A 25,107-nucleotide genomic window follows, 5' to 3' on the forward strand; every position below is an offset into this window, starting at 1 on the left:
TCTCATGGCAAAAGTTAGTTATTAAAAAGTTAATTAAGAAATTAATCAGAGTATAATAGAATTTGTAATCAAATCTCAGTACAGTTTCTGATTCCAGGCCCTGGTCCAACAAGATTTATTTAGGTATAGAAAAGTAAGCTGGATTTCAAGTCTTGTGATTTGGGTGCTGATTGCCCCCTGGCATAAGAGTGGCCTCCAAAAGATAAGTTTAAGCTGTAATGAACAGAAAATGTGTTTTCAGTGCAGACTTAGCAAGCAGTGGGCTGACACCACGTTTTCTGCTGTCAGCTTGGAGAGGCTGGGGTGGAATGTGAATTGTTTGCCTGAGCTGAAGTCCAGGTCGCATGGCCGTCACTGCTGGTCTGTCTCCAATTATTCAACTTGTATTAGCCAAACTGAACGAGGACTGTGCTTTTTTTGCAGTGTATGCAGAACCTTATGCTAATGCTAAACCAGATATAGCTGAGACCCAAGGACACTGTATCTCACCTTCATTTCCTGAGGCCAATGCCTCGTTCTGGTTGCTCAGGCATATGCTGTGATTTGCTAAGCTTTTCTCTGCAATGCTGGGAGCTGCTGCTTAATTTCCTGTGAAAATTTTCCTGGCTTGGTTATGCTGACTGTAGGAGCTATCTGCAAAGAATTACTGTTACTAAAATTTCTACCGCTATCTTTCATTCTGTAGTGATATGAGGCTTTCATGCCTGCATTAGTTTCTGCAATTAATTAATATAAGGCTTTCTAATACTTACTGTGGTAAGGATAGAAAAGCAAGAAACAGTGCAGATAAGGGATGAAATGGTTTAATCTCGTTAATTAACAGAATACAGAATATCCAGGTATAAATATTACTCCTCTTCTAATCATTGGGAATTAGGTGAGACACATACAGCCAAGAAAATATATCTCAACTATTCATGAAGGTGTAGTTCAGTTAGTATTGTGTTTTTTTAGTGTTTTGGTTTTTTTTTTTTTTTTTTTCCTGGTTTTAATAGCAATTTCACATCATAATTAGGAGGATGAAATTCCTGCCAGCCAAGTACATAGTGTGGACAGATTAAAGGGAAGAGGTATGAGAAATGATAATTGCTTTGTGCTCATCAGACTTCTATTGAAAATCTGACAGGATAATTACAAGATACCTGCTTTGCAGAATGTCTAGGCAAATTTTGAAAGAGCTATTTAAAATCATTCGTTTACAGTCTGTCTGAAAAGAAAAGTTTTTTCCCCCCTTTTTGAAGTAGTTCATTACCATTTAGTTGTGTGGCACATGTTTAAATATAGACCTTATTCTCATGTGCACGCATGGCTGCATTCCGCTGCCCTCCCCCAAAGAAAATTGCCCATAATTTTTTGCATTACCCCACATAGTTCGCCCACATACTCACCCTTAACTTTCAGCAGAACATTATTTCACCTGATGGAAACTGTAACCTTGTTGCTTTCAACAGTCTGAATCATAGTCATAGATAAATTAATTGAGAGATAAATGTTCCAGTGGACTTCACAAAAACTCTGTTTTGACTGACAGTAAAAAGTTGTTCTACTTTGAATTTTTATGTCTCGTCACACGTCTTTTCTTCACCTGCTTTTGAAACTTGAAAATTATACTCACCAAATTGTCAATTTTCAAAGAATATTCTAGATCCAGGTGCCAAAACCCTACTGGTTTTGCTGAGCACTGAAAGACCCCAAAGGCCTGACTTTCTCTAAAGTTCACCATATGCGGTCATTTGGATCACAGGGTGACAGATACCTGCAGAAAGGCAGTGGAGCTGCTGTAGGCACCTGGCAGGCAGGGCTAGAGTTAGCACAGGTGTTTTGGGAAAGGATGAATAGGCCTGGTGATGAGTGGACTTGTAACAGGTGAAGTAGGAGCCCACTGATACCATTTGTTTTAAGTTCCTGCAATTCAATGGAGTCATCCAGTATCATCATTATGTACTGTTGAACAGGGATGACCAATCTCCTAGCTACAGGAGCTGGATTTCCCTCAGTGCTGTAAGCAATATGTCATGATCGCCTGCTGTGTTGGATCATGTGGTGCACAGAACAGCTAACTAGCACATACAGTGAGGTTAGTGCTTTCCAGAACTGTCAGCAATTGCACATCAACTAAGTAGCTCACATGGTAAATCACTGTCTATTTTCTGCTCACCTCTCAGGAAGAGGTAATTGCAATTGCTTTTCAAAATTCTCGTGCTTAGTCTCAGATGCCTTCAGACATGACCAGTGAGTAGCCTGCAGACTGGCCAGCTGGTTCTGGCAACCAGGGCAGGCTTTGAGTAACCACTGTTCCTGGGGATGCAAGACCATTATGAGACCACATGTACACCTTTCATGTGACAGGGACACCTGAATTTTGGCTATGTGTCTGGAAAGAAGGACATGGGGACCCCAGAAAGGATGACCATAGATGAACTGCCTTGCTATAGGTAGCTGTAGTCAACAAACTGGTGTATTTACATAATTTCCCAAAGTGATGCTTTGGGCCCATAGCTATATGGTTACTTATGGTAACATTTAAAGCTTACAGGTTTTATTTTTATATAAAGATAAAAGAATAAATTAAGTGCTGGACATATAATTAATTCTATATCATGTTCGTTGGTACCTTGACCTATATTGTTTCACAAGAAATGTATAGTACAGATTGTTCAACAGAGCATTTTTATAGAATTCTAATTTCTTGCTTGCTTCTTTTTCTTTGAACAGTTTATGAAGAACCAGAAGACCCCAGTAACAGATCATTTTTTTCAGAAATTATCTCTTCAGTGTCAGATGTCAAATTCAGTCACAGTGGTAGATACATGCTAACAAGAGATTACCTCACTGTCAAGGTTTGGGATCTGAACATGGAAACAAAGCCTGTAGAAACGTACCAGGTAGGTATCTTCTATGTCTTGAAATGCAGCAATATAAAAGCATCTCACTGTTCAAAAACTGAATGTTTTCCTAAATTTCTCATTGTTTGATCTGAGAAGCAGCTAGCTAACAGAGCTGCTAATCAAGGTGGTTAAAATCCTCACAGTGGCATACTTGTGGCTGGAAAACAGCAATTTCGGCATTAGTAAGGAAGTGTAAGGCCTGGGGAGTCACGGTAACACTCTCTGTGGATTTGGCTCTTGAAAGAAATTGCGCTTCTGACAAGGAAAATCTTCACTTTGTCATCTGTTTTCAAGTGATGTATTGCACTACTAACATTGAAAAGTAACTTAGGAAAGGATCTTGTGAATTGTTTGGTATTCTGCTCCGGTTGGAACTGCCGAGAGTTTACACCTTTGTCATTTCAGAACTGTTTTATAAAAGCTTCACCTCTGCATTCCTCCCTTGTGCCTAGTTCTAGAAGCGATCAGTGTTAAACCCTGACATCACCACTGACACAGCAGTTTGCGAATGCCAGACAGACACATCTGGTTGCCTGAATTCATTGCGATATTATCCAGACAAAATGCCAGTGGCTCCAGCCAGCGCTGAGTTTGTTCTCTGACATCTGTTCTGTTTGGCAGCAGAGGGCTGAGCTTACGTTTTTTAACTCTGCCTTGAAGAAGGAAAATATGTCTGTGAGACAGAAACTGCTTGTTAGGAAAATGCAATGAGAAAAAGCTGTTAAGCTACCTATAGAAGAGGACACAAAGTAGGAAAAATGTAATTCATCTCGCTTTTACTGCTTACATAGAGACAGTCCTGCGACAGTGGTGGAGCAACCCCTTTTGTTCTCTGTCTGTGTAAGGGCAGGTGGGGTACAGGACTTTACAGTAGCTATCATTAGGATTGGTTTTAAAATAACATGTAATGAGAGTTTGGTAGTGTGACAGAATTGGTTTTCCTCTGAAAATGGCTGCACTTGTAATCTAAATGTATTAGAAATGTTGAAATGCTGAGAAAATGGAGTGGGAGGGTGAGACTGTTTTATATAACAGAAGCATATACCAGATTTTTGGAACTTAGGTAATATTTTCTACTTATGCTAATGGAGCAGGCAACCTTGTCCCTGGAGAGGAATAGCTTGGTCAAGCCAACCTGTTTGTCTTGACTTTGACACCTGCTTTTATTTCCTCATCTCAGCAGCTGTGAAACAAGCTGGCCACCTTTAAATCAGTCTGACACTCAGCAATGGGGCCAATTAAAAAATTATTTTCTGTACTGGTCATTGTGATCAGAAGCTTGTAGGAAAAAAAAGAAAGACCCACAACAACAAAACCCTTGCAAATGTAACAGTGTTCTTGCTGCCTTCCTTCAACCTATGGATTACCTTTCATTTTCAAATATTTATCCAATGCCTTGTAAAGAGTATACAGATGCATTGTTGAGCGTTGCAGTAGACTAAAGGAGAATCTGGAATTCAGGAGCCTTAGGAAGCCAATAGCACAGGACACCATAGGATTACCACCATCAAACTGCGCTGGGCAATCCTTTGTGTTTTTCAGCTGCAGAGAGTAGAGAATTCTGGTCTTAAGAAAAAAGTGGTTTAAATTACTCTTGTATAATAAATAGTTTGCCTTAGAGGTATCTCACACATACCTAAATCTCTATATATAAACTTGGAAATCTCTCAAAATGTTTTTGTGGTGGGTCACTCAAAAAGCACCAAATAAACCTAATATTTTTAGTTATGTATTCACATAATTATGATGACATGTATATCATTAAGAGATTAAAATATGTTTATTAAAAGATTGAATTTCTCATTTAGTCCACTGCATGGTAGCCGCTTAGATATTGTCTAGCTGAGAGATGGATGAATAGGGTCACAACAGGAGGTTTCCCTACAGGGTTGTAAGAAAGAGCGAAGTGTATAACTGTACTACTTCACAGTCAGGTTACAATTTTAGTACTGAAAAAAAACCCCAAACATTCTTCAGGCAAGTTTTTTTCCTCATCAGTGCTGTGGCTAAAAGAATGCTATTGCACTGAGCAGCCTTGCTGAGACATGTTATCTGCTGACAATAATTCAGCATTATCTTCCCCCATTTATGCTTCACATAAGTGAAAAAAGGGCAGAGTATCGTGCACTGGACAGCACTAAAAGAGCAATACAGTGGAATGGCTCCAGCTTGAAAGCTCCAAGCCAGCCCTGCCAGGATACTCTGCCAGGTGATTTATCCCAGCAGAACCATACCAGCACCCACCAGAGCTGAACACATTCATAGCTGATAATAGCTTGATCCCCTTTTGTCAGGGGCTGTTGCACAGGGTTGGGGACTGATGTGTCACTGCTGCAATTCCTGGTTGTGACTGTTCATTCCCAGTGAGACAGCTCCCCATGTAGTCATGTTGCTGTGTTAGTCTGGAGCACAGAATGGCTGGATAGTTCCACAAAGGTCTGACCTAAGCCAGTGCCATGAAGAAAAGGAGAAAGCCAATGGTAGTTAGTTAGGGATGAATTTGGTTGGGATTCAAGTGCTATTCATATGTGGCAAGAACAATATGTAACAGACAAGGCAAATCTGTTTTTACCCTCACTTGGTAGTGGCAGATGAACATGCAAACAAGGTAAAAGTCAGGTGTTTAGCTAGTTTTTCGTAGTCATTCTGAGGGTCTGAATGTGGTCAAAGGTGTTGAAGGGTCCACATGTAGAGTGAGCTGGTTGTTCAAGGCAGTAGTGCAAGTTTGCAGGCAGTTAGTTAAGAAAAAGCAGCTAAGACCTTGAAGAGATCAGTAAGTTATGCGAGAGAGGAACTTCAAAGAGCTTTTAGACAGAGCTGACAGAAAGGCACAGCTCCAGGCTGTGGGGTTGGACACACTTTGTGAAGGCAGTATACAGGACAGTGGTCATGACAGATGGCTGCTAGAAATGGTAACAAGAGGAAGACCTAGAAATGACAGTGATGGGGCAAATGTGATCTACTTCTTCCTTCTACCTTACCCGACTTTTATATTTCTTCCAAGTGTTGGGAGAAGATAACAAAGGAAAGAACTCCAGTTCTGTAAAAAATTACGCTGCTAACATAAAGTCTTTAAGTACAGAGAAAATGAAAGGATTTAATTACAGAGAGTGCAAGAAACTGCATCAGTACTAAAAATGTTCTGATCTATCACTTGCCATGAGGGTAAATGCATTTAATTGTGAAATGTTTTATCTGCATCTACCATTTGCCTATTGTTTGCTGTATAAGACATTGTCTCTTGATATGCAGCTCAGTGGTCACTCATCTATTAATGAAAGTTATCCATGACTACAATGTATAATCCTTCATAACCTTATGTTACAAATATTCTTAGGATGCTGTACAATTTGGCTATTGAAAATTGCTTAAAGAAAATATGAGTGAAAGGTCCTTGTCCCTCATCTGGTCTTATTAGAAGTTATCCTACTAGAAGAAATGTTTATGCCCTCAGGCTGGAGGAGGGAGGATGCTGAGCATCCATGAGCAGAAATAGTCTCCCTGGACTTGCAAGAACCAGTACCTCTGTAAGCCAGAGCTCAATTATGCCCCTCGGCTGTTGGATTGGTATGTGTGCTCCAAGAGGCCATCTACACATCTTTTACAGTTTACAACAGCTAGAAGAAAACATGAGGAGTGAAAGTGCATTAATAAATTTCCTAGCTCATTATTTCCTTGAGGAATCAAACCAATCATCCAGAAGAAAAACTCATAAAATTCAGCAAAGGATGGAAACATTTGTTTTGAGATCTTTATCTTTATGATAACCTTTGTTCAGCAGAGATAGGTGGTGCAGAGAAGTCTTCTGCTGCTTGGTCCCACTTTTCAAGTATGTAAGTGCAAATTTCCAATGTTGTTTTTAAGTCTCAGCCAAATAGGAGATAACCTTGGGCTAAATTAGTGTTCTAATTTGCAGCCTGTTCAACTGCAACCTTGTACTGTATTTGGCTTCTGAAGTACCTTACACAAATACATGCAATACCACACACTACAGCTTCTTTTAATAGAGCCACGTTCTTTCTGCCACAACAAATGAGAATCCACCCATTTTGGAATATGACATTTTTGTTACTATTTAAATTAGATTTCTTGCACATTAATTAGCACATCTAGGGTATCAGCTGGTGAAATGTCTTTGGGAATTAGGCTAGCACTGAGAAAATCACCCAAGCAGGAAACAAATATGTTGAAGAGGGGTGGTCTGCAGCCTGCTAAGGGAGGTATGCTTCATGCCTTCCTGCAACAATAATTCTGTAACAACTGTTTAATTGGACTGTGGAAAAGTACAGATAGCTTCTTTAGAGTTTAAACACAGTATCTTCTGCAAAGCTACCAATCTGTGCAGTTTATTTTGAAAGTGAACGTGGGAGATAAAGCAGAGAGTGGGGTGCTGATTGTGGACTTTACTCTTTTGTTTTATTTCAAGAATAACATTTAATGTATTTGGAACAGGTCCATGATTACCTTAGGAGCAAGTTGTGTTCCCTGTATGAAAATGACTGCATCTTTGACAAATTTGAATGTGCATGGAATGGATCAGACAGGTAAGCCATCCTTTTGTCCATCACTGTCTTCATTTATAATAGCAAAAGAGCTCCCATACAATGTGGAACAATCAGAAAGTAAAGTGTTACACATGGTTATTTTCCATATCAATTTACATTGTCATGTATCAGTGTTCAGGTGGATAAGAGGTGTTTGGATATTGGTGTAGTTGTGTCTCTGACCTCATTAGACATGATGTTGTTAATCTTGGCTCCAGCCTGCAAAAGTTTAAAAGGATGCTGCCAACTTGCACAGCCCCACCAACACACTAAGGAAGTTTGTGTGATCCTGTATTTACACATGAGCTACCTCAGCACTCCAATCCATTTACTGGAAGCAGGGAGTGAGGAAAGGCAGTCACAGGTACCCACTGATCCTCCACAAATTGCTGCCACCTTCCCGCTGACATAAATGATGTTTTCTTCTGACACCTGCCCCGCCAGAGCAGTCCCTTTACCTATGCACTGAAGGAGGGGTCCTGGTTTTTATCTTGGACATCTTGGACACAATATCTTGTTGGATATTTTCGTAAGAAACATTAGCACAACAAGTCAGAGAGTTTGAGTGAGGATATAACGTGCTAATGCCATCATATTAGCAAATGATGGTGAAACTTTGGGGAGCAGGAATATTGCACGGGAAGAACTGAGCAGCAGAGAGGATTGGGATAATAAAAATTGATGAAATCCAAGCGTATAATGCAAGGTGAGGATTTTAGTTGAAAGAAAACACAAACCTTAATCTTATCAGTTAGTAACAACTCACAGGGACATTCATGTGCTAGGTGACTGTTGAAAGGATTAGCAGTCTACAAAATGCATTTGAAAGAGAGCACAGAAGCCAGTTTTGAATGGCACACAGTGACTTCTGGCTCAGCAGAGCTAAGAGCCAAGAGGCAAAAGATTGGCACTTGCTGAGAGCCTGGAACTGTGCCTTTGGCTCACGATCCATGTCATTGTACTTGAAGCAGGCCTGCTCCTCTGGACTGCACAAGGACTATGAAACAAACTGAACAGAGTATGGGGCAGCTGTGAAAAAGGCAAATATGATCCTCGAATGGGCAAGACTGGGATATCCAGCAGAGAAAGGAGTAGTAGTGACATTATGTTTGGGTCTTACTCAAAGACCTTTGGACTGCAGTTACACATTTATTGTCCCTCATCTCCAAGGTGGATGAACTAATTGGCAAATGGACAGCTGCTCTAAAGAGAAGAAAGGGCAGGATTTTGGTTTTGATCAGCTTAGCAGAAGAGAAGACAAGATTATATTTGATTCTAGGAAGTATATCAAGGAGATATCCATAGGAAAGAAGATGATCTAGCTAACATAAATGTGAATGATAATGACACAACAGCAAATAGGTATTGAGTGACAACAGGTAATTATAGCCTGGAAATTAACAGGATATGTGTGACACTGGTTAAAATGATAAGCATCTGAACTTGGAAGTGCAGAACAAGGTCTCTTCCAGTCCTCTGTTCCACAAATGCAGATAAAGTGTAAGGCTGTACACTATGCAAGGGGTGTCTTCTCTTTGGGCTACTTCCCTTTGCTCAGTTCTTGTACCCACCCAATGGAGAGATTCTGTCTTTACTAAAAAATAAAACTTTTCCCTTGTATTGTTTATTATGCAAATCAAACTCTATACTTCCATTATCTCTGTCGTCTGCATGCCAGAGTAATGTGTTTTCTGACAAGGATTTGACTCAGTTTTGAGTATCCCCTGTGATACAAACTGCTGGCCATTTAAAATGATGTAGGGGGACCGCACTGGGCAAAACCCTTCCCAGATTGCTATGAGGGCAACTTGGGCACCAGCTGTTGTGGAAATGGCTTTGATATGGTTGGAAAGTGGGAATTACCCACAGAAATTTTAGGGGAAGGTTCAGGTTTTGTAGTTTTTCTCTGAACCTGCCAAACCCATCCATGAATGGTGCTTTAGCACAGGGTTTTATCAGTAGGCTGGTTACTGCCTGAGTTTGGTCCTATTGGAAAGACCAAAATTAAAGCCTTTCTTGGAAATATGGACGGTGCTGGTCCCTACTTAAATCTGGCACAGAAGAAGAGCACAATCGAATCATTCAGATTTTGTGAAACTTTGGCAAAGATTCAAAGCTTTTCAAGTCCTTTCAAACCATTTTTCTTATCCTTGATGGGAATTCCCAGTGCATTGTACAGGAGGGACAGCCACATGTTCCTGGACACAGAGTCTTTCTTCTGCAGTTGAATGAAATGCTGCCATCCTCATTAGTGTGGTAAGACCACTCACTGGGTAGCTGTCCAGTAATAATATAAATATTACTCAATATGAGGATTTAAAGTGAGCATAATATTTTAGTTCCTACTTGAAAGATTAGAAAGATCAATGCAGTGAGTAATTATTAAGTGGGAACATTAGATTGTGGGGGCTTCATTTATTTTACTGCCCAGACACTGGGGCGTTGTTAGTCGTGCACAATTACCAAATCTGTCACTAAACGGAAGACACTGCTCTTGATTGTAAGAAACTGTTGAGTAGAACAGCTGGCAACATTTGACAAAAGAAAAAGGTTCTCTTTAATCTAGTTGTTTCTTTTTAAGAGTCAAATGTATCAGCACTCATGTTCATTTTTTGGATGAACATTCACTCTTTTGAGCTTGCTTCTGTGTATATATATTGTACTGTTTTGCTGCACACTACAAGTATTTTTTTAGTGGATCATGATTTAAATTATATTAGGGTACCAGTAACTCTTAAAGAACAGCTAATTTGAATAGTAAGGTCACTTAATTTGATCCTTATTTATTTTTTTAAAAAGTACTCCTGCTAAAGGTAAGCAATGCTTATTAACAATGGTACTCCTAAAAGATGCTGCAATACAGTATTTATATTATTGATATGTATATGTAACAGTAGTGACTGCAGTTCTAAACATGTTATTTTTATCTTTTGAAGGCTTTAAAGCTACAAAGACAATTTAAAGTGACAGGATTGTTCAGTTAAAAATGAAAGCATATTTATTATTTAGATGAAAATATTTGTCATTACTAAGGAGTTAATCTAGGCTATGATAGAACCTGATAGTGAGGCTGTTTACAAAAAGAAATCAATGTACATGAGCTCTGATTAGAACGTGATTGATGCTCAGTTACTCCAATGAACAGGAACTAATATGATCAGACAGAACCGATCTCATTTGCTGAAGGGCACATTAATCACTATGTACTTTGGCAACAACAGTGGTCAGGGAGGGAGTCAAGCAGGGGTCTTATAATAATTCAAGCAGATGAGCACATATTATCTGCAGTTGAGTATATTACACTAAAATCATGCCATCTTTATTCTATATACATCATTACATGAGTGTGTAGAACATGTGAGCTCTATTTATACATGAATTTAATTTCATTCTTCCATTTGCTTCCAAAGTCAAGTCTTTTAATAATGACCTGCAAGACACTGTTTTCTTCTCACTGTCAACCACACCCATATTGTTTTACCTCAAAAATTAGCACTTCTCTTTGTGAGTAACAGGAGAAACCAGTAAAAGAAAAAAATAGTGTAGTAATTGTACATGGTAGTAAGTGAATACCTTAATTGCTATTATTTTTTCAAGATTTCTAATGAGTGTATGGGAACCCTTCCAGGGGAACTTCTGAATACCGTCATGAAAAGTGACGTGCTGTAAGCAGATGAGTGAAGTCACATACAACTGTTCAGTCAGTCCTTTCCTACTGAACTGTCATTCATCCCACTGAGTATCTGTCAGCCTTCACTCCAATCAGGTGGAATTGGCAGGTCCCAGTGGATGAGACGTTAACAGTCTATTCCTGTCTGGCAGCACACTCCATGCTGGAGAGCTAGAAGACAACATTTTGTTCTCAAGGCTCGGTGTGTAAAATATTAGTTTGGAAGGACTTGGGGATCCCCTGTTCTAATTCCTGGTCTTATCCCAGCCAGCTGTACCAGAGTCCCAAAGCCCTGAATGCTGTATCTCGAGCTTTCCCATTGGAGCTCCCCAGGAACTTTAAAGAAAGTCCTTCTTTGTGGTGGGGAGTCAGTTGCTTCACACAGTGCAGAATAAAGGAAAATTCCCCAGTATGCCAACAGGCTCTCACTGTTTGCAGCAGTCCTTCCTCCTTTCCCTTGATCATAATAAATCTCATTTTTCATTCCCATGAAAAAATATTTTTAAAGAGTTTTCCTGGAAAAAATCCTCTCTTTTTGTTAGGTCAGCTTGTCATGAAACCAGATCTGGCAGGCCTTGCTTGTCAATCCCAGGAGACTGCAGATGTGCTGTTCTGCACTGGTACACATGCTAGTGAAATCTTGCAAATTTGGAGGCTCAAAATATAATTGGAGGGATGGTTTCAGGTCAAAGAAATGGTCCCTTTTCATGCTGGGTGCCTTGAGGGACTCCTTTGCAGAGATTTGCCAGTCTGGAGGTAGTTCTGCTGGAAGCTGCTCTGAGTCTCCTCCCTTCACACTTGCTTCGATTCAATGTCCTGCCTCTCTTGCTGCAGGGAATGAAGTTCTGCTGCCACATTTGCAGTGAGGGGAGGGTTAGCAGTGCTGGTTTAGTTTTTCTATCATCCTTAAGCCTGACATTGCACTGGTCTTTGAAGCCTGTTCACCCTTAGTCCTGTCACACCATTCCATGGCTTCCACAGGCCTGTGAGCAACAGTTGAGGGGGGAAACTATGCCATGAGCTGGACTTCTCTGGATGATAGAAATCTGCAGGTGAAGAAAAATATCTGTGCCTGTAGGAAGACTAATCTGGGTCAGAGTTAGCCCAAAAATGATTATGGAAGAACCTTAAAAAACGAACAAAACAAAATACCACCATTAACAAAATCAACACAAAACAATGCGAAGCTAGTATGGTTTGGTTTTTAAGCAAGCCTTAATTGAAGCTGATGTCCCCAGAGTTTCAGGGCAAACCCTGACATCCAGGAAGGCAGCTGCATGGAGCAGTTTTGATAAAAGCTGTTACATACAAGGATGCCCACAACATGGATGACATTTAAGAGCTTGGCTTGCAATAAAGAAATCTGAATGAAGTATATGAATAACAGAAATGAGAAAGGCAGAGATATGCTAGTTCTTAGTGACTGACATGTTTGGTGGATTCTTAATGTCTAAAAATATTGTAGAAGATCTCATTGAAGTTTAGGAAAAATGATGAAGTCCTATTCAGATGCCTTTGAAGTTGGTGAAGTAGGGAATTTATTGACCTTCCCACAGAAGCAGAATGTCAGAGAGGGAGGCCACATAATGAAGCATTTCATTTAACAAGGAGTCATTACCAAAACCAAAATATTGAGAGCCAAATGTTTTAAGGTATTAAGATTCTTCAAGATGCTGAAGCCATAAGCAGTTATTAGAGTGGTGCTGTAGGCCCTAAATCTCTGGCCCTAGATGAAACACCAGTGTTACCACTACTGATTGCCTAACCCAAAGGAGAAAGTGAGGGGCTGAGCGAGTAAGCAAGACTGGAGGTAGTGGGTTATGGCAAAGAAAGGGTGAGCAGTGAGACCTCCCAGAGTAAAATGAAGAGATGAGAGGCAAAAATAAGGAGCAGAGAAGGGGAAAGGACAGAGCAGGGAACAGAGGATGAAGCTGAGGAGGACTATTCACCAACAGGAGAGAGAAGCAGGTATAATGTTTTATAAAAGCTGTAAAGCAGGGTAGAGGGAAATGGAAAAAGAGGAGAGGAGGAGGAAGGGAGGAGGGAAAGGTAAACCTAACTGGGAATGTGGTAAAGACCAGAGTAAAGACTGTAGGAGAAGAAAGTGAGGAAGAGAACAGGATGGCAACGAGGGAGAAAGGAAGAAAAAAAGTCAATATAAGTAGGAGTGGACTGTACTGGGGGTTTCTTCTTTTACCTTCTGTAAGAATACATTTGCCCTGCTTGTAAAGAGAAAAAAAAGGATAAGACTTTGGGCCATAGTGACCCCACAGGAGGACTGGAGTTTGGCAATGACATGCCTCAGATTGTGTCCTTAATAAGCAAGAAAGCCCCAGTGACAGTGCAGGCCGGATGAATTAGTAGCGTTTTGTGTTGGCGCACATTTGAGGAATGGTCAGAAACCCTGAGACCTTGCTTGGAGCAGCTCTGACAGGGGGAGCTCCGTGTGCTCTGCAGGGCAGCACCATGCAGAGAGTAAAACGTTTCCTTCATGGGGTAGCCCAGGGGTAGCGTGAAACTGTGTGAATGCATTTACAGCCCTACAGATACGGGGTGTTGCCAACCCTTCCAGAGCACCAGCCAGGCTGCCAATGTGTAAAATGAAGGTAGTGGTAGCCATGTCACTGCCCTTGGTGTTTTTTCCTGCCTTTTTTTTTTTTTCCTTTATTTAAATTATTTTTTTTAATCCTGTCACCGGTAGCTGTGGTGCAGTCCATCAGCAGCTTTGCTCCAGCCTGAGCTATCAGTGCGCCACTCCTCAGGGTGCTTTGGAGCGTGTTCTGCATCGTAAATACCCCTGCGCGGATGAGATGACAGTACCTCTGGCTGTGGGTAGCACAACTTGTAAACCTGCTTTCTCAGTGAAATTAAAGGTGCTTAGAGTTTTCAGGGCTGCCCCCTTACTTACCTGTGAATTAGTGTGGGGAGGTTTTTGAGGGGAGGCTTAATTTGTTTTCTTGAACCAGCCACGCTCGCAAGGGTGTTGTGCAAGCACTCATAATAACACTGCTGTGCAGAGCGATGAGTCTGGAAATATAGAACAGACTCTTCCTATACTCAGCTACAATATTTGTTCTTGCATATATATATATACATATATAATTCTCCCTACCACATTACATTCCATTATTGTATTTTATATTATCCTGAATGGGAATAAATTGCAGGTTTCGATCTAGTTCACTCTCTCTTTTATTGTTATTTTAAGCAGCAGGTAAGGTTATAATCCATCTGTGTTTGTGACCTTGAACACGAATGGGCACTTTCTCATTTACATAATGCTATTTTTTACTGAGCCATTAAACTGCAGAAAACCAGGGCCAGCATGAAAAGTAGTCATCTACATATGTTAAAAAAATAACTGCAGTAAATCCAACAACAAAAAAGAAGCCCCAGACTTTTAAAAATATGCAAGAGTTAAAGAAATTAGAAAGCAAATGGACTGTAAATGCAGTTTTACTGCAAGCAAAACCTCCTAAAATCAGGCTCTTGACATCTCTCTGTGCGTTTGGTGCACGGGTGCTCTGCCTGTATGAAAACTGCTCCCCTGACAGTTTCTGCCTCTATCAGGAGGGATGCTCCTCATTCCCCTGGGGACCACAGCTCTGCAGCCTATGGCACAAGCTGTCCTGGCATTATGAACCTGTTGCAGAATTTTGCCTGGGGGCAAAAAAAATAATGCAGTACTGTGCTGGGCTGTTTGCATCACAAATTGTGTATGTTAGCGCTGAGATATGAAATAATAACCTCAACATTCTCCTGTTGTGAATAACCATTACTGCAGGAGCCATAATGACAAGACACAGTGATTTGGAAGGAGTGAAACATTAGATTTAGTGCTGTTGACTCAATTTCTGAAATGGGCACTAATCTTGATCAATAGGTTTTCTGCAGCTTCTGGGATACATTTTATCAAGCTGTCACACTGATTTATTTATTTCTTTACTTTTTAGCTTGTGAGATTGTTAACTTGTGCCTTACTAAGCAGCTAAGCAGGGTTGTGCCAGGCCTTTTGCAGGTGGGGAAGGTATGGGAAACCTCCCTGCAGACAACCCGTGGGCACTTACTGCTCCTGCCTTCTCCTGCGCGAGGCAGGTGCCTGCCAGGGCTGGTGGCCGCTCTGTATGGACAAGAGCATCTTGCCCATCCCCAGCAGCAAAGCAGTGGTGCTGCCAGCTGTGTGCTGCCTGCAGAGCTCAGGGGAGCAGCTGCCTCTCCACAGGCTGTAGGCTGTAGGTGAGCTGTGGCTGAGGGCAGCACATACTGTGTCTCTGTGCTATGCCCCTCTGATCTGCAGCAGTTTCCTCTAGCGCTTTAGGAGCTGAAAAAGCTTGGTGTGGAATCAGCTGTCATCAAATTCCAGTGTGCCATCAGCAAACATGGAAGGAAGATGGAGCTGGCAGTCCTGCTGGTGATTCACAGGATACAGATCCAACTCACCCGCTTTAGTTACCCTATGGTGGGTCTGAAGCGAGCAGAGCTGCTGTCAGGCGGTAGTGGTAGTACAAAAGCCGTTTAGCTGCGCAGCTCCCATTTGTGCATTTTGCAGTATGTTATTCATTTGTATTACAGTAGCTTGTAATGGCCTCAAATGAGATCAAGGCAGCACTGGCTGGAGGCTGTGCATGTAGTGTAAGACAGCTCCTGAATCCAGGAGCTCCTAATCTAATCAGCTAGTGAGCATCTGTATGACAGAGAGCGTAGTTTAGTCCTTATTCTCCCACAGTTGCATATGCCATGGTTTCCTGCCAGTGTGCTGTTCGACACAGATTCCCCCTAAGTGGGAAACAACAGCAAATGTAGCTGTCATTTGAGATGGAGGTTAGTTTATTATACACAAAACATGTGAAATATGCTCTGTTGGGCTGTACTAGAAAGGAAAGTAGTTCCTAATTGTCTGAGGTTTAGAACTGTGCAGCTTCTCCTGTGGAGACCTAACTGTTAGCAGTGGATTCCCCTTCCAGAATGGAAATCCAGAAAAAACATCCTATTTGGGGTTGAGACAGGAGAGTAGAGCGTGGCTCTGGCTTCGCATATGGAAAAAGTTCACAGCTTTTGAACAAGGCTCTGAAACCCATGATTATGCTAATCCAATAACCTGAGGGCCATGGATGAAATCCTGAATTCATTAAAGTTAGTGACAAAATATCCTCCCCTTGGGACCGGGGGAATGAAGCAACTGGCAATCCATTATTTCAAACTACAAGCTGATTAATGGGGTAATTTTTATACAGCTCGAGGTATATTTTCTGTTCCTTTCTCCCAGACCCAGAAATATATCCTGACTTGAATCTTCATTCAAACTTCATACAAGAGATGACAGAATCCTGTTTATCAATGTGTTTACTTCTAAGAAACATCGTACATGCAAATTATAACTGTGTCTAGACTTGCAAGGTCTATGGCTTCAGGAGGGAAAAGGGTTTACTCTGGATGTAAATTTACTTGTGCAAACTCAGTGTGATTTTTTTTCAGAACCTTTTAAAAGACCTTTCTTCAAAATACTCACTAGAATATGTAATTATGTACTAAATCTTGCTATTATGTCACAAGGTTTGAAATACTTGGATTTTTTTTTTAAAGACTTTTTCTGGAAACATGTTAAATCTTTGCTGTCAGAAAAGGTAAAGCTCTGGAGAAAGAAAAAAGCCTGAAATATATGACTCTTAAAAGTTAATAAAAAGCTGGAAGGTAATTAAAAATAAAAAAAAAAATTAAAAATAACTTATGTTTTATATTACTTTTATTGCCTTTTGAAGTCAGTCTTCTGATGTCAGGGTTCTGACATTTGTGCATGCTTCAGGGTGCTAGTTTTGGGGTAACTGTAATTTTCATTGAATACCGTAATAGAGAAAGGGAAGACATTGCTGGAAGAAAATTATTCACTCTGGGGAATATTGGGAAAAATCCTGTTTTACATTCTTTCTCAGCTAAAGCCAGAAGATGTGTAATCTCTAGGTTAAGGCTCAACTGTCCCGGTCCAGTCATGTTGGTAAACATCCCACAAGCTGCTGTTTAATTTTGTCTTGGTTTTTTCTCTCCCTCTCTCTCTTTCTCTCTACAGTGTGATAATGACAGGTGCATATAACAACTTTTTTCGAATGTTTGACCGAAATACCAAGCGGGATGTTACCCTGGAGGCATCCCGAGAGAGCAGTAAACCACGAGCTATTCTTAAGCCCCGGAGAGTCTGTGTCGGAGGCAAACGGAGGAAAGATGACATCAGTGTTGACAGTTTGGACTTTACTAAGAAGATCTTGCACACAGCGTGGCACCCAACTGAGAACATCATTGCTATAGCAGCGACAAACAATCTGTACATATTTCAGGATAAAGTGAACTCAGAAATGCACTAGATTTATCAATATCCCTCTATATTTACAAACCAGCCTCTTGAGAGTTGTAGAAGAATGTTATCTTCACAAAAATTGTGGCTTCTGTGGTGGGATTTGTAGGTTGCATCCTTTCATCCCTCAGCCTGTATCATTATTGGTGGCAAGCCAACTATTTTCCATCACTGCAACTGTATGAGTAAAAGGCACGACTGCAAATCCAGTACTGTGGTCTGTATTGGTTCTTTTACCCCAACAGGGGTAATTATTCACTTTGGGAGTGTTCCTGAGGAGGGCTGAGACTTCTCAACACCCATCAATCCTTTCGAGGGTCTCAGTGGTTTGCAGGACCACGCTGTTCTGCTGCGCTGCTTGCTTTTGCAATCCACAGCATTTACCACATTGTTAGAGCTTTTTGCCTCAATTGGTTTTATTTTTTTTTTTTTCAGCAACATTTTCCTGTCTTTCAACTAGGCCAAGCCTGTTGGAGCAACTGAATAGCCATATCCCTTTGAGCACATGGCACAGTGGAGGGACCTCATGACAATTATAACTGGAAGCAGAATCTCTGCTGCTGAAAAGCTGCCCTGTTTCACCCATCCTATTCCCTTCTTTACACCACCCTCTTATTTATTTATTTATTCATTCACATTACTAACCTTGTGCTACAACTTAATGAGTGACAGACTGGTATAGTTACTCAGCCAGCTTATTTTCAGAAGTTCATTTTCCATAAATCTCTTTGCTCTGTTTAAAACAATAAATAGTATCTTCATCATGTGGAGGACTATAACAAATCTTGGCATTGCCACTCCAGACGGACTGACTGGTCAGATGTAGCCTGGCAATTAACACACAAACCTGTCCTACCACTTGGGGGTTGGGGTTATGGAAAACTTGGCTAGAAGTGCTGTTCTTGCAGGCAATGATTAAGTGGCAATAAAGTTACGTCACTGCTAGACACTTCAGAAAGTCCCTCATTTATTTACTGCAGCACGGTTATTTTAATCCTGGCATTGGGGGAATACAAGTGATGCCACGGGATCTGTAAAAGAAAGGTGCTGTGAGATTCAGCACTGCTCAGTGAATTTAAATGAGTCCACTGCTGGGTGTCAAAATTATTCCTGGAGGAATAAAAACTACAAACCAAACAAAAGCTTTTTCAACATAAATACCTTTATTCAAATAAATAGTGATGTAAATGGAAAAAAGACGGTACATGCAAGTGCTGTACCACACGCAGGAATTACGTGGGAAGGGTGCAGTGGGCAAGGAGTCCTCTTAAGTTCTGTTGCATCCCTAATAGCTCTGGTAGAAAAAAATAAGATCCCAAAGGATATCTCCTCAAACCATGAATAAAAGAGTGCAACTCAGATGACCTGTTAATCTGCTCATATTAAAACTTCTCAGAAAAAAAAAAAAAAGAAAGAAAAGAAAGAGTCTTGAAGCCATTATGCACTGATATCTTGGTAAGTGGAGAATGTTCTGATGAAGGGATCTGCATGCTTTTGTATTTTGGTTTGAGGGAAAGGGCAAATGAAAATCTGCTTACAAGAACTAAAATAAAACCAACAAAGCCTATAGCTTTTATATGACACCTCAACACAACACATGAAATCCGTATGTTTGAAGTTTTCTAGATGAGTGCTGTATATTTTGTGTGTAGAAGCACAAACGCATGTGCATCAGTTTCCAGCCACACTAAACACATATGGTATGAAATGTGTAGGTTAATTTTGAAGGAAACGAGGAATGTTTGTTTATAAAATACTGTATGCTGTAGCAGGCATGGACAGTATATGTACATATTTATTCTAATGAAATTTAACAAAATTGCTTTTCTTTTTTTCTCTTTTTTTTTTTTTTCCTTGTAAAAAGGTTTAAGAATGTGGTAAATTGTATAGCGAACTTGTTAATGCCAAACTACTGCTTCAAGGGTGTCATACAATGTCTTTGACTTTTGGCCTCCTCCATTAACCTTTGCAGCTCACAAAAAAAAAAAAAGCTATTAGCTCATATTGGCATTTACAGCTAGAAGTACTGTAAAGCATATATTTAACTTTTAACATTCTCAAGTAAGATTCTATAAATACCTTATTATAAAGCAGATCTTCTTAATACAACAAGTTTTTGTTTTTAATTTGAAGTACCTTACTCTGTTACGGCTTTGGGTACCAAAAATACCATGTTAAAATTAAAGGAAGAAATATATCTTTGGAGCTTTATAAAAATAATGAAATGCCCAACCAAAATACCATGAAGTGATTATAGAGGAAATCAATAGAAACCTTTCAAAGACCAGTATTCCATTTCTGTCTTTCTCATCACTACTACGGATCGGTTTCTTGAATGTATGGAAAGTTAACATCGTCATTGTGAACGCTTCCCATTCTCTTTCTCTCTTTAGTTTGAGCTTTCAGTGGTGTAGAGTAAGTGATGGTAAAGTTGGTAAATCTGATTGTTTTGAAAGCTGTTGTTCATGGCTGCATTCTTTGTGTTGCACAAATTAGCTAACTGTTGTTGAATAAAAATATAAATATGTTAATACCAGCTTTTTCAATAAAACTACGACCAAAAAGGCATAAATAGATGACTTCAAGGCACAGCTTATTTTGAAGCTAGAGATGAAAGTGATCTTTAGGTCCTTTTACAAAGGAGGAAGAGTCACAGATCGGGACTTCCAGGGCAAGCTACTGTGTGAACCTGAAGCGTTGTGGCAGGTAGAGAAGTGAACATGGTGCTGTGGATGGGGCTGATGTGGGAAGGGTGTGCACAGTTCCAGCAGAGCTGGAGATGTGCTTCTGGTTCACAACTTGGACCAGCTTTTTCCTCCGCTTAAGGCTTTAGGAACTTTGAGTCTCAGTCTCCTACAGATGGAATAAAAGGCACGTGCAATGTGAAGGGACACACAGGGTAAAAAATGTCATTAGTGTAATCACTGGCCAGGCTGGGAGACCTTCCAGCACATCAAACCATGAGGGCACATCTGAGGTGTGCCCAGGCCTGGTCTCCTGTATGAGACAGACATTGGTCCAGGTGACAAACCAGAGGCCTACCAGCAGAGCAGCATCTGTCTTTACCCCCACCACTCTATTTCTACCTCCACCCCAGGAGAAAATACGAAACAAGCAAACAAAACAAAAGAAAACAAAAAAAAAGGGAAGAAAACAAAAAAGCGGGCTTGGCACACTTTTAAGCTAGGAAAGCGTTCACGTCCCAGCCCAAACATGCCTGACCCTCCCCGGTGATCATGATGCCTGCCCCAGAGCTTGGGCTCTTCTTTGTAATCCCAGTGTAAGGCAGCAAACCCTGCCTGCACCTTCCACACAGAGCCCCGAGGTGTGAGAAACCGCCTGGGCATCAGCGCACGCGAGTTAGACGCTGAAAGGCTAAGTCGGTTTTCTGGATACAGACCAGAATAAATTTGCCTCAGCTGTTAGATTAGGCAGTGTGTTGCTTTGCACAGCTCTCCCAGAGCTTACATGCTAATTTTTTTCCCCCTCTTTTTGGGAAGACACAGTCAATCCCACTTATTTAGATGGACAAATATAACTAGGCACTGAAGAGAGAAATCTCAGCTGAAAATCAACACATCAAGCAATACACTATTTACTTTTCCAGTTTCCCTTTTCATCCTTAAATACCCAGTAGGAGCAGGAGCCAGATGGCCAACTCTCATGCTTTTGAAATTTTCACACGCATATTTAGTAGCCCCATACGGCAATTTAACCCTTTATGATTTGGGGAGATATTGGCATGAGCCACCTGCTTCTGTTTGCAGCCAGAAAGTCATCTTGCTTTCAGGCAGAGTTAAGTTCTTTGGAGCCTTCCAAGGTTGTGATTATTAATCCCTGATGAGAGAGCAAGTATAAGGATTGTTCGCATTCTATGTCCAATTTTTGGTAACATTATTATCATCAATTTGTTCCCATTCCCAACAGAAATCCTTTTCCATTTGCAATTTTCTCAGCAAGTTGCATTAAGTCTAAAATTAAAGCATGAATTCACTTATCCTGCTCATGAAGTAGATCCTCAGATGGCAACAGGATTACCAAAGTGGGCTGAAATTCAAGAACTTGGGCCTGGTTTTATAAGATATTGGGACAAGGTATGTTTCTTTGGTTTTGTGAAGCCATGAAACCATCTGGATATTCTGTACAGGACAGTTTGCCATGGGTGCTGGAAAGGTTTGCTTTCAGAGTACACCATGAGAAAGCTTTTCTTAGAAGTAATTTTTTTTTTCCTCCTCTCTAAAGTTGGATGAAGATCAAACTTTTTTCATGTGAAACTGAGCACAACTCTTGAGGCATTTAGAGATCCTAAATCTGGCTCGTGATGCAAAGCATTTCATGTGAAGCACCTGACTGAGCAAACTCCTCAGTTCCCTCAGCTATAAAAGCTGCCATGAATACAGATCAGCCAGGCAAGGTACAGTTAATCACTTGTCTTGCCATTTGCCAGGTGTAGACAGTCAATGAGTAGGACAAGATCCTTAAACGAACAATTCAATTAAAAATTAATTTTAATTATCGTGGTGAACCCATATATTCTTTTTATAACATGGCTTCTAAAAGGAATAAAACCTACACTAGTGACTGTATCAAGGGATGTGGGGTGGTTTTCTGGACAGCCACTCCTTGTTTTAAAACTAGTACTAATTGTACCAGTGCATGTCTCAAGCAGCAGTTCGAGAGCCAAGATACCACAATAGATCCCCAAGCAGATAAACTTTGAATACAGGACCAAATTCTTCAACTGGTAATAAACTGAAAGTGCTCCAGAGAGAAGAGTACTCACCTTGGAGAACTCCAGAAACCCCATCACCACCCTCCGTGGCTTCATCATCATTTCTGCAATAGAATGAACAACTCTGGGGAGAAATTCACTGTAAGTGATAAATAATAAGTAATTGAAACTGGAATTAGGGTGTTAGACACCGTGGCAGGGGAGGTGGGGGGCCAAGATGTTGGTATTCTTCCCTCCTCCACCTACAAAATAAATGCTGCCCAAGCAGGACACCAGAGTGAGACCCCCACTTTCCATAACTTTTGCCGAAGTGTGAGCCCCACCAGGCTCTCACTTTCATTTCTCCTTCGTGAGGCTTGAACACCAACAGCTCTGCCAGGTGCCCTGGACAAGGCTCCTTCTCCCTTTGGTGGGAAGATGCAGAAGGAAGCGAAGGTTTCCCTCAGATAGTAAAGCTACTGGCACGGTGATCTCTGTGATATGGGAGACAACTCATTAAATTTGCACACATCTTGGACTGTCTCTTGGAAGAGGTGGGGAGGAGAACATTGCTGGTTCAATTATCATCCTCTGACATCTCTTCTAACACCTTTCTGAGCTGAACAGCTGCACTCTCTGTTTCTCACAGCTATTGATCTGCAAACCCAGACAGAAGTTGCTGCATCAATTGCACTCTGTCAACGTGTTAACAATATTCTCTGCAACCTTAGCAGGTAAAGACTTACTTTAGTATCAAATAAGAGATAAGCTGCACTATTTTATACCACCTTCCTCCACATATTTTGTGAACAAGTAGGGATCAGCTAGGCTTCTTTTTTATAAGTTTGTCTATTTTGACATATTGATAATATTTTGTCATACTGACAATGAACACCTGGGAATCCAGCATTATTTTTAAATCTGGTATTTCCTAATCACTTTGTGGAGTTGCTAAAAATCTCTCCTTGCACAGCTTTTCCCAAGGTCCAGTCAAACCAGTCCCAAACCCAGACTCTCCTGAGTTTCACCCTTCATTATGAAAGAGCAGAGAAGGCGGTTCTTGCTCGGGAAGAAGTGCAGCCTGAAACTATCTAAAGTGCGAACAGAAATATTTCCCTTGGTCCTTCTGCATGGTCCATCCCCAGACTTAACCACCTCCTCTGCCCCTGTGCTGCCTTCCCATTCTGCCTGCATTGTCAGTCTTGCCACCTCATCCTATGACTCCCCACATCCTCCCTTTAGCCTCCTCCTTGGGCCACATCCAGTGGCCAGGAGCCACTAAAATCCCATCAGCTCCCAACCACTGGACCACCAGCAGCAGCCTCTGCAGGCTGCAGGAGCAGTTACTCATCCGCGTACCGGTAAGTGCCCTATAATCCTCTCTCCCGAGCTGTCAGAGAGGAAAACCCCATTTGCCAATATACTATATTTCAAGTGGAAGATTTACAGAATCTGAGAGATTGTATCTTAGCAACCACCAATGCATTAAGAAAGCAGTTTAACCATTTAAACCTTCAATTAAAAAATCCACCGCAAAGAGGCAACTGTCACGTATGAGACACAAAGCCCTTCTAGTGATTCACCAGGAGGTTCACAACCACTTGCCAAAGTGACCCCCTGTGAATCTTTTCCCTTCCCAGCATACACAGGTCGGGTTATGGCCCATACCTACATAATTTGCTCTCTCACAGAAAATGAAGTGGAGAAAAGGCATCTTTTTGCAGAGAAACCCTGAGGTTTTGGATATAGGTCTCTTCCCATAGGAGCCAGAACAAGATCTTTAAGAGTTTCCAAGGGGAAATGGAGAAGTCCCACTATGAAAACTCAGAGTAAAATAGGCACAGGGCTGTGATGGCCCCATGCAGCATCTATTCCCTATTTGTACAGATTAGAAATGCAATCTTTTCCCTTCCATGATCAGCCTTCAAATACACCTTTCCCCCAGCTGTCCCACAGACTTGGGCCAGATGACAGGCCAAAGCCAGGCTTCTCTCTGCATTATGTGAACACCCCAAACAACAGCTCTTGTGAGATATTTCTCACCATGCTGACAGCAAACCTGGATTTCATTGTTGACCTGACAGTTATAACAAAAACAACAGGGCTTCTCCAAAACTTGGTTTAGATAAATCACCATTTTCTGCCTCAAAAACTTTCTGTAAAAGAAGCCTTGCTAGTATTTAATGCACATTATATTTCATTTACACTGCAACAGTGGGATGAATCCCAGCATAGTACAAAGGGAGCTATTGGGGCATCTTTATTTTGTGAAAACGAAGGGCTGCGAATAATCCCTCAAAAGGGAGCTGCTTGAGAAGAACATTCAGTAGGAGCACTGCAGAGTCCCTCATCCTCAAACTGAATTTTTTTTTGGACAGTTAGGTTTTAACCCATAACCATAATCCATAACCAGCCGATGAAGGGAGTAGGTGCACAACTGGCACTGCAAAGGCAGGTGTTTGTGTAACCTACAGACTTAACAGGATGGAGAAAGGTGGCAGCTGTTGTCCTTCTTGCTCTTGCCTCATAGATGCACTGTATCGGAGAAACTTAATATAATAATTAAAGCAAAAAAGAAATTCTGCCAGGATGTCTACTGGTCCCAAAGAATGCTTGTGCTGTATGAGAACTGTGATGTGTGTGTGCATGTACTCAGTGTATCCATCTGTGCTTGAAGACAGACCACCTCTGAGCTACATGACAGTAGAGCTGCCCTGGGCTAGAGAAACTTCAGGCTACAGAACTGAAACACTCCCATAGAGATGCACTTTTTAAACAACGTTTAAAGATCAATCGAACTGTTACTAGAAGCAGCATTAGCAGAGATTTATGAATCATCCACTTATAACTCTAGGAAAGCAACTTCTGTAAAGAGAAAACTGAAAAATCCATTTATTGCAAAACCATTTGCTGGGCTCATCATCTGTCTCTCACGCTGCTGCAGGAGC

General features: G+C 41.1%; 1 protein-coding gene across 7 annotated transcripts in view; it reads left to right on the forward strand.

Annotated features, from left to right (window-relative positions):
• Positions 1-20,020, forward strand: part of PPP2R2C (protein phosphatase 2 regulatory subunit Bgamma) — a 201,984-nt gene extending 181,964 nt beyond the window's left edge. For all 7 annotated transcript variants that reach the window (XM_065837458.2, XM_071808560.1, XM_071808558.1 and 4 more), the window contains 3 exons: positions 2,716-2,885; positions 7,341-7,432; positions 17,167-20,020. In XM_065837458.2, coding sequence (XP_065693530.1) covers positions 2,716-2,885; positions 7,341-7,432; positions 17,167-17,458 — 554 coding nt within the window. In that variant the 3' untranslated portion in view covers positions 17,459-20,020. The remainder of the gene's footprint in view (positions 1-2,715; positions 2,886-7,340; positions 7,433-17,166) is intronic.
• The last annotated feature ends 5,087 nt before the right edge of the window (positions 20,021-25,107 follow it).

This window comes from Patagioenas fasciata, chromosome 4 (genome assembly GCF_037038585.1).
Source record: "Patagioenas fasciata isolate bPatFas1 chromosome 4, bPatFas1.hap1, whole genome shotgun sequence".
Lineage (NCBI taxonomy): Eukaryota > Metazoa > Chordata > Aves > Columbiformes > Columbidae > Patagioenas > Patagioenas fasciata.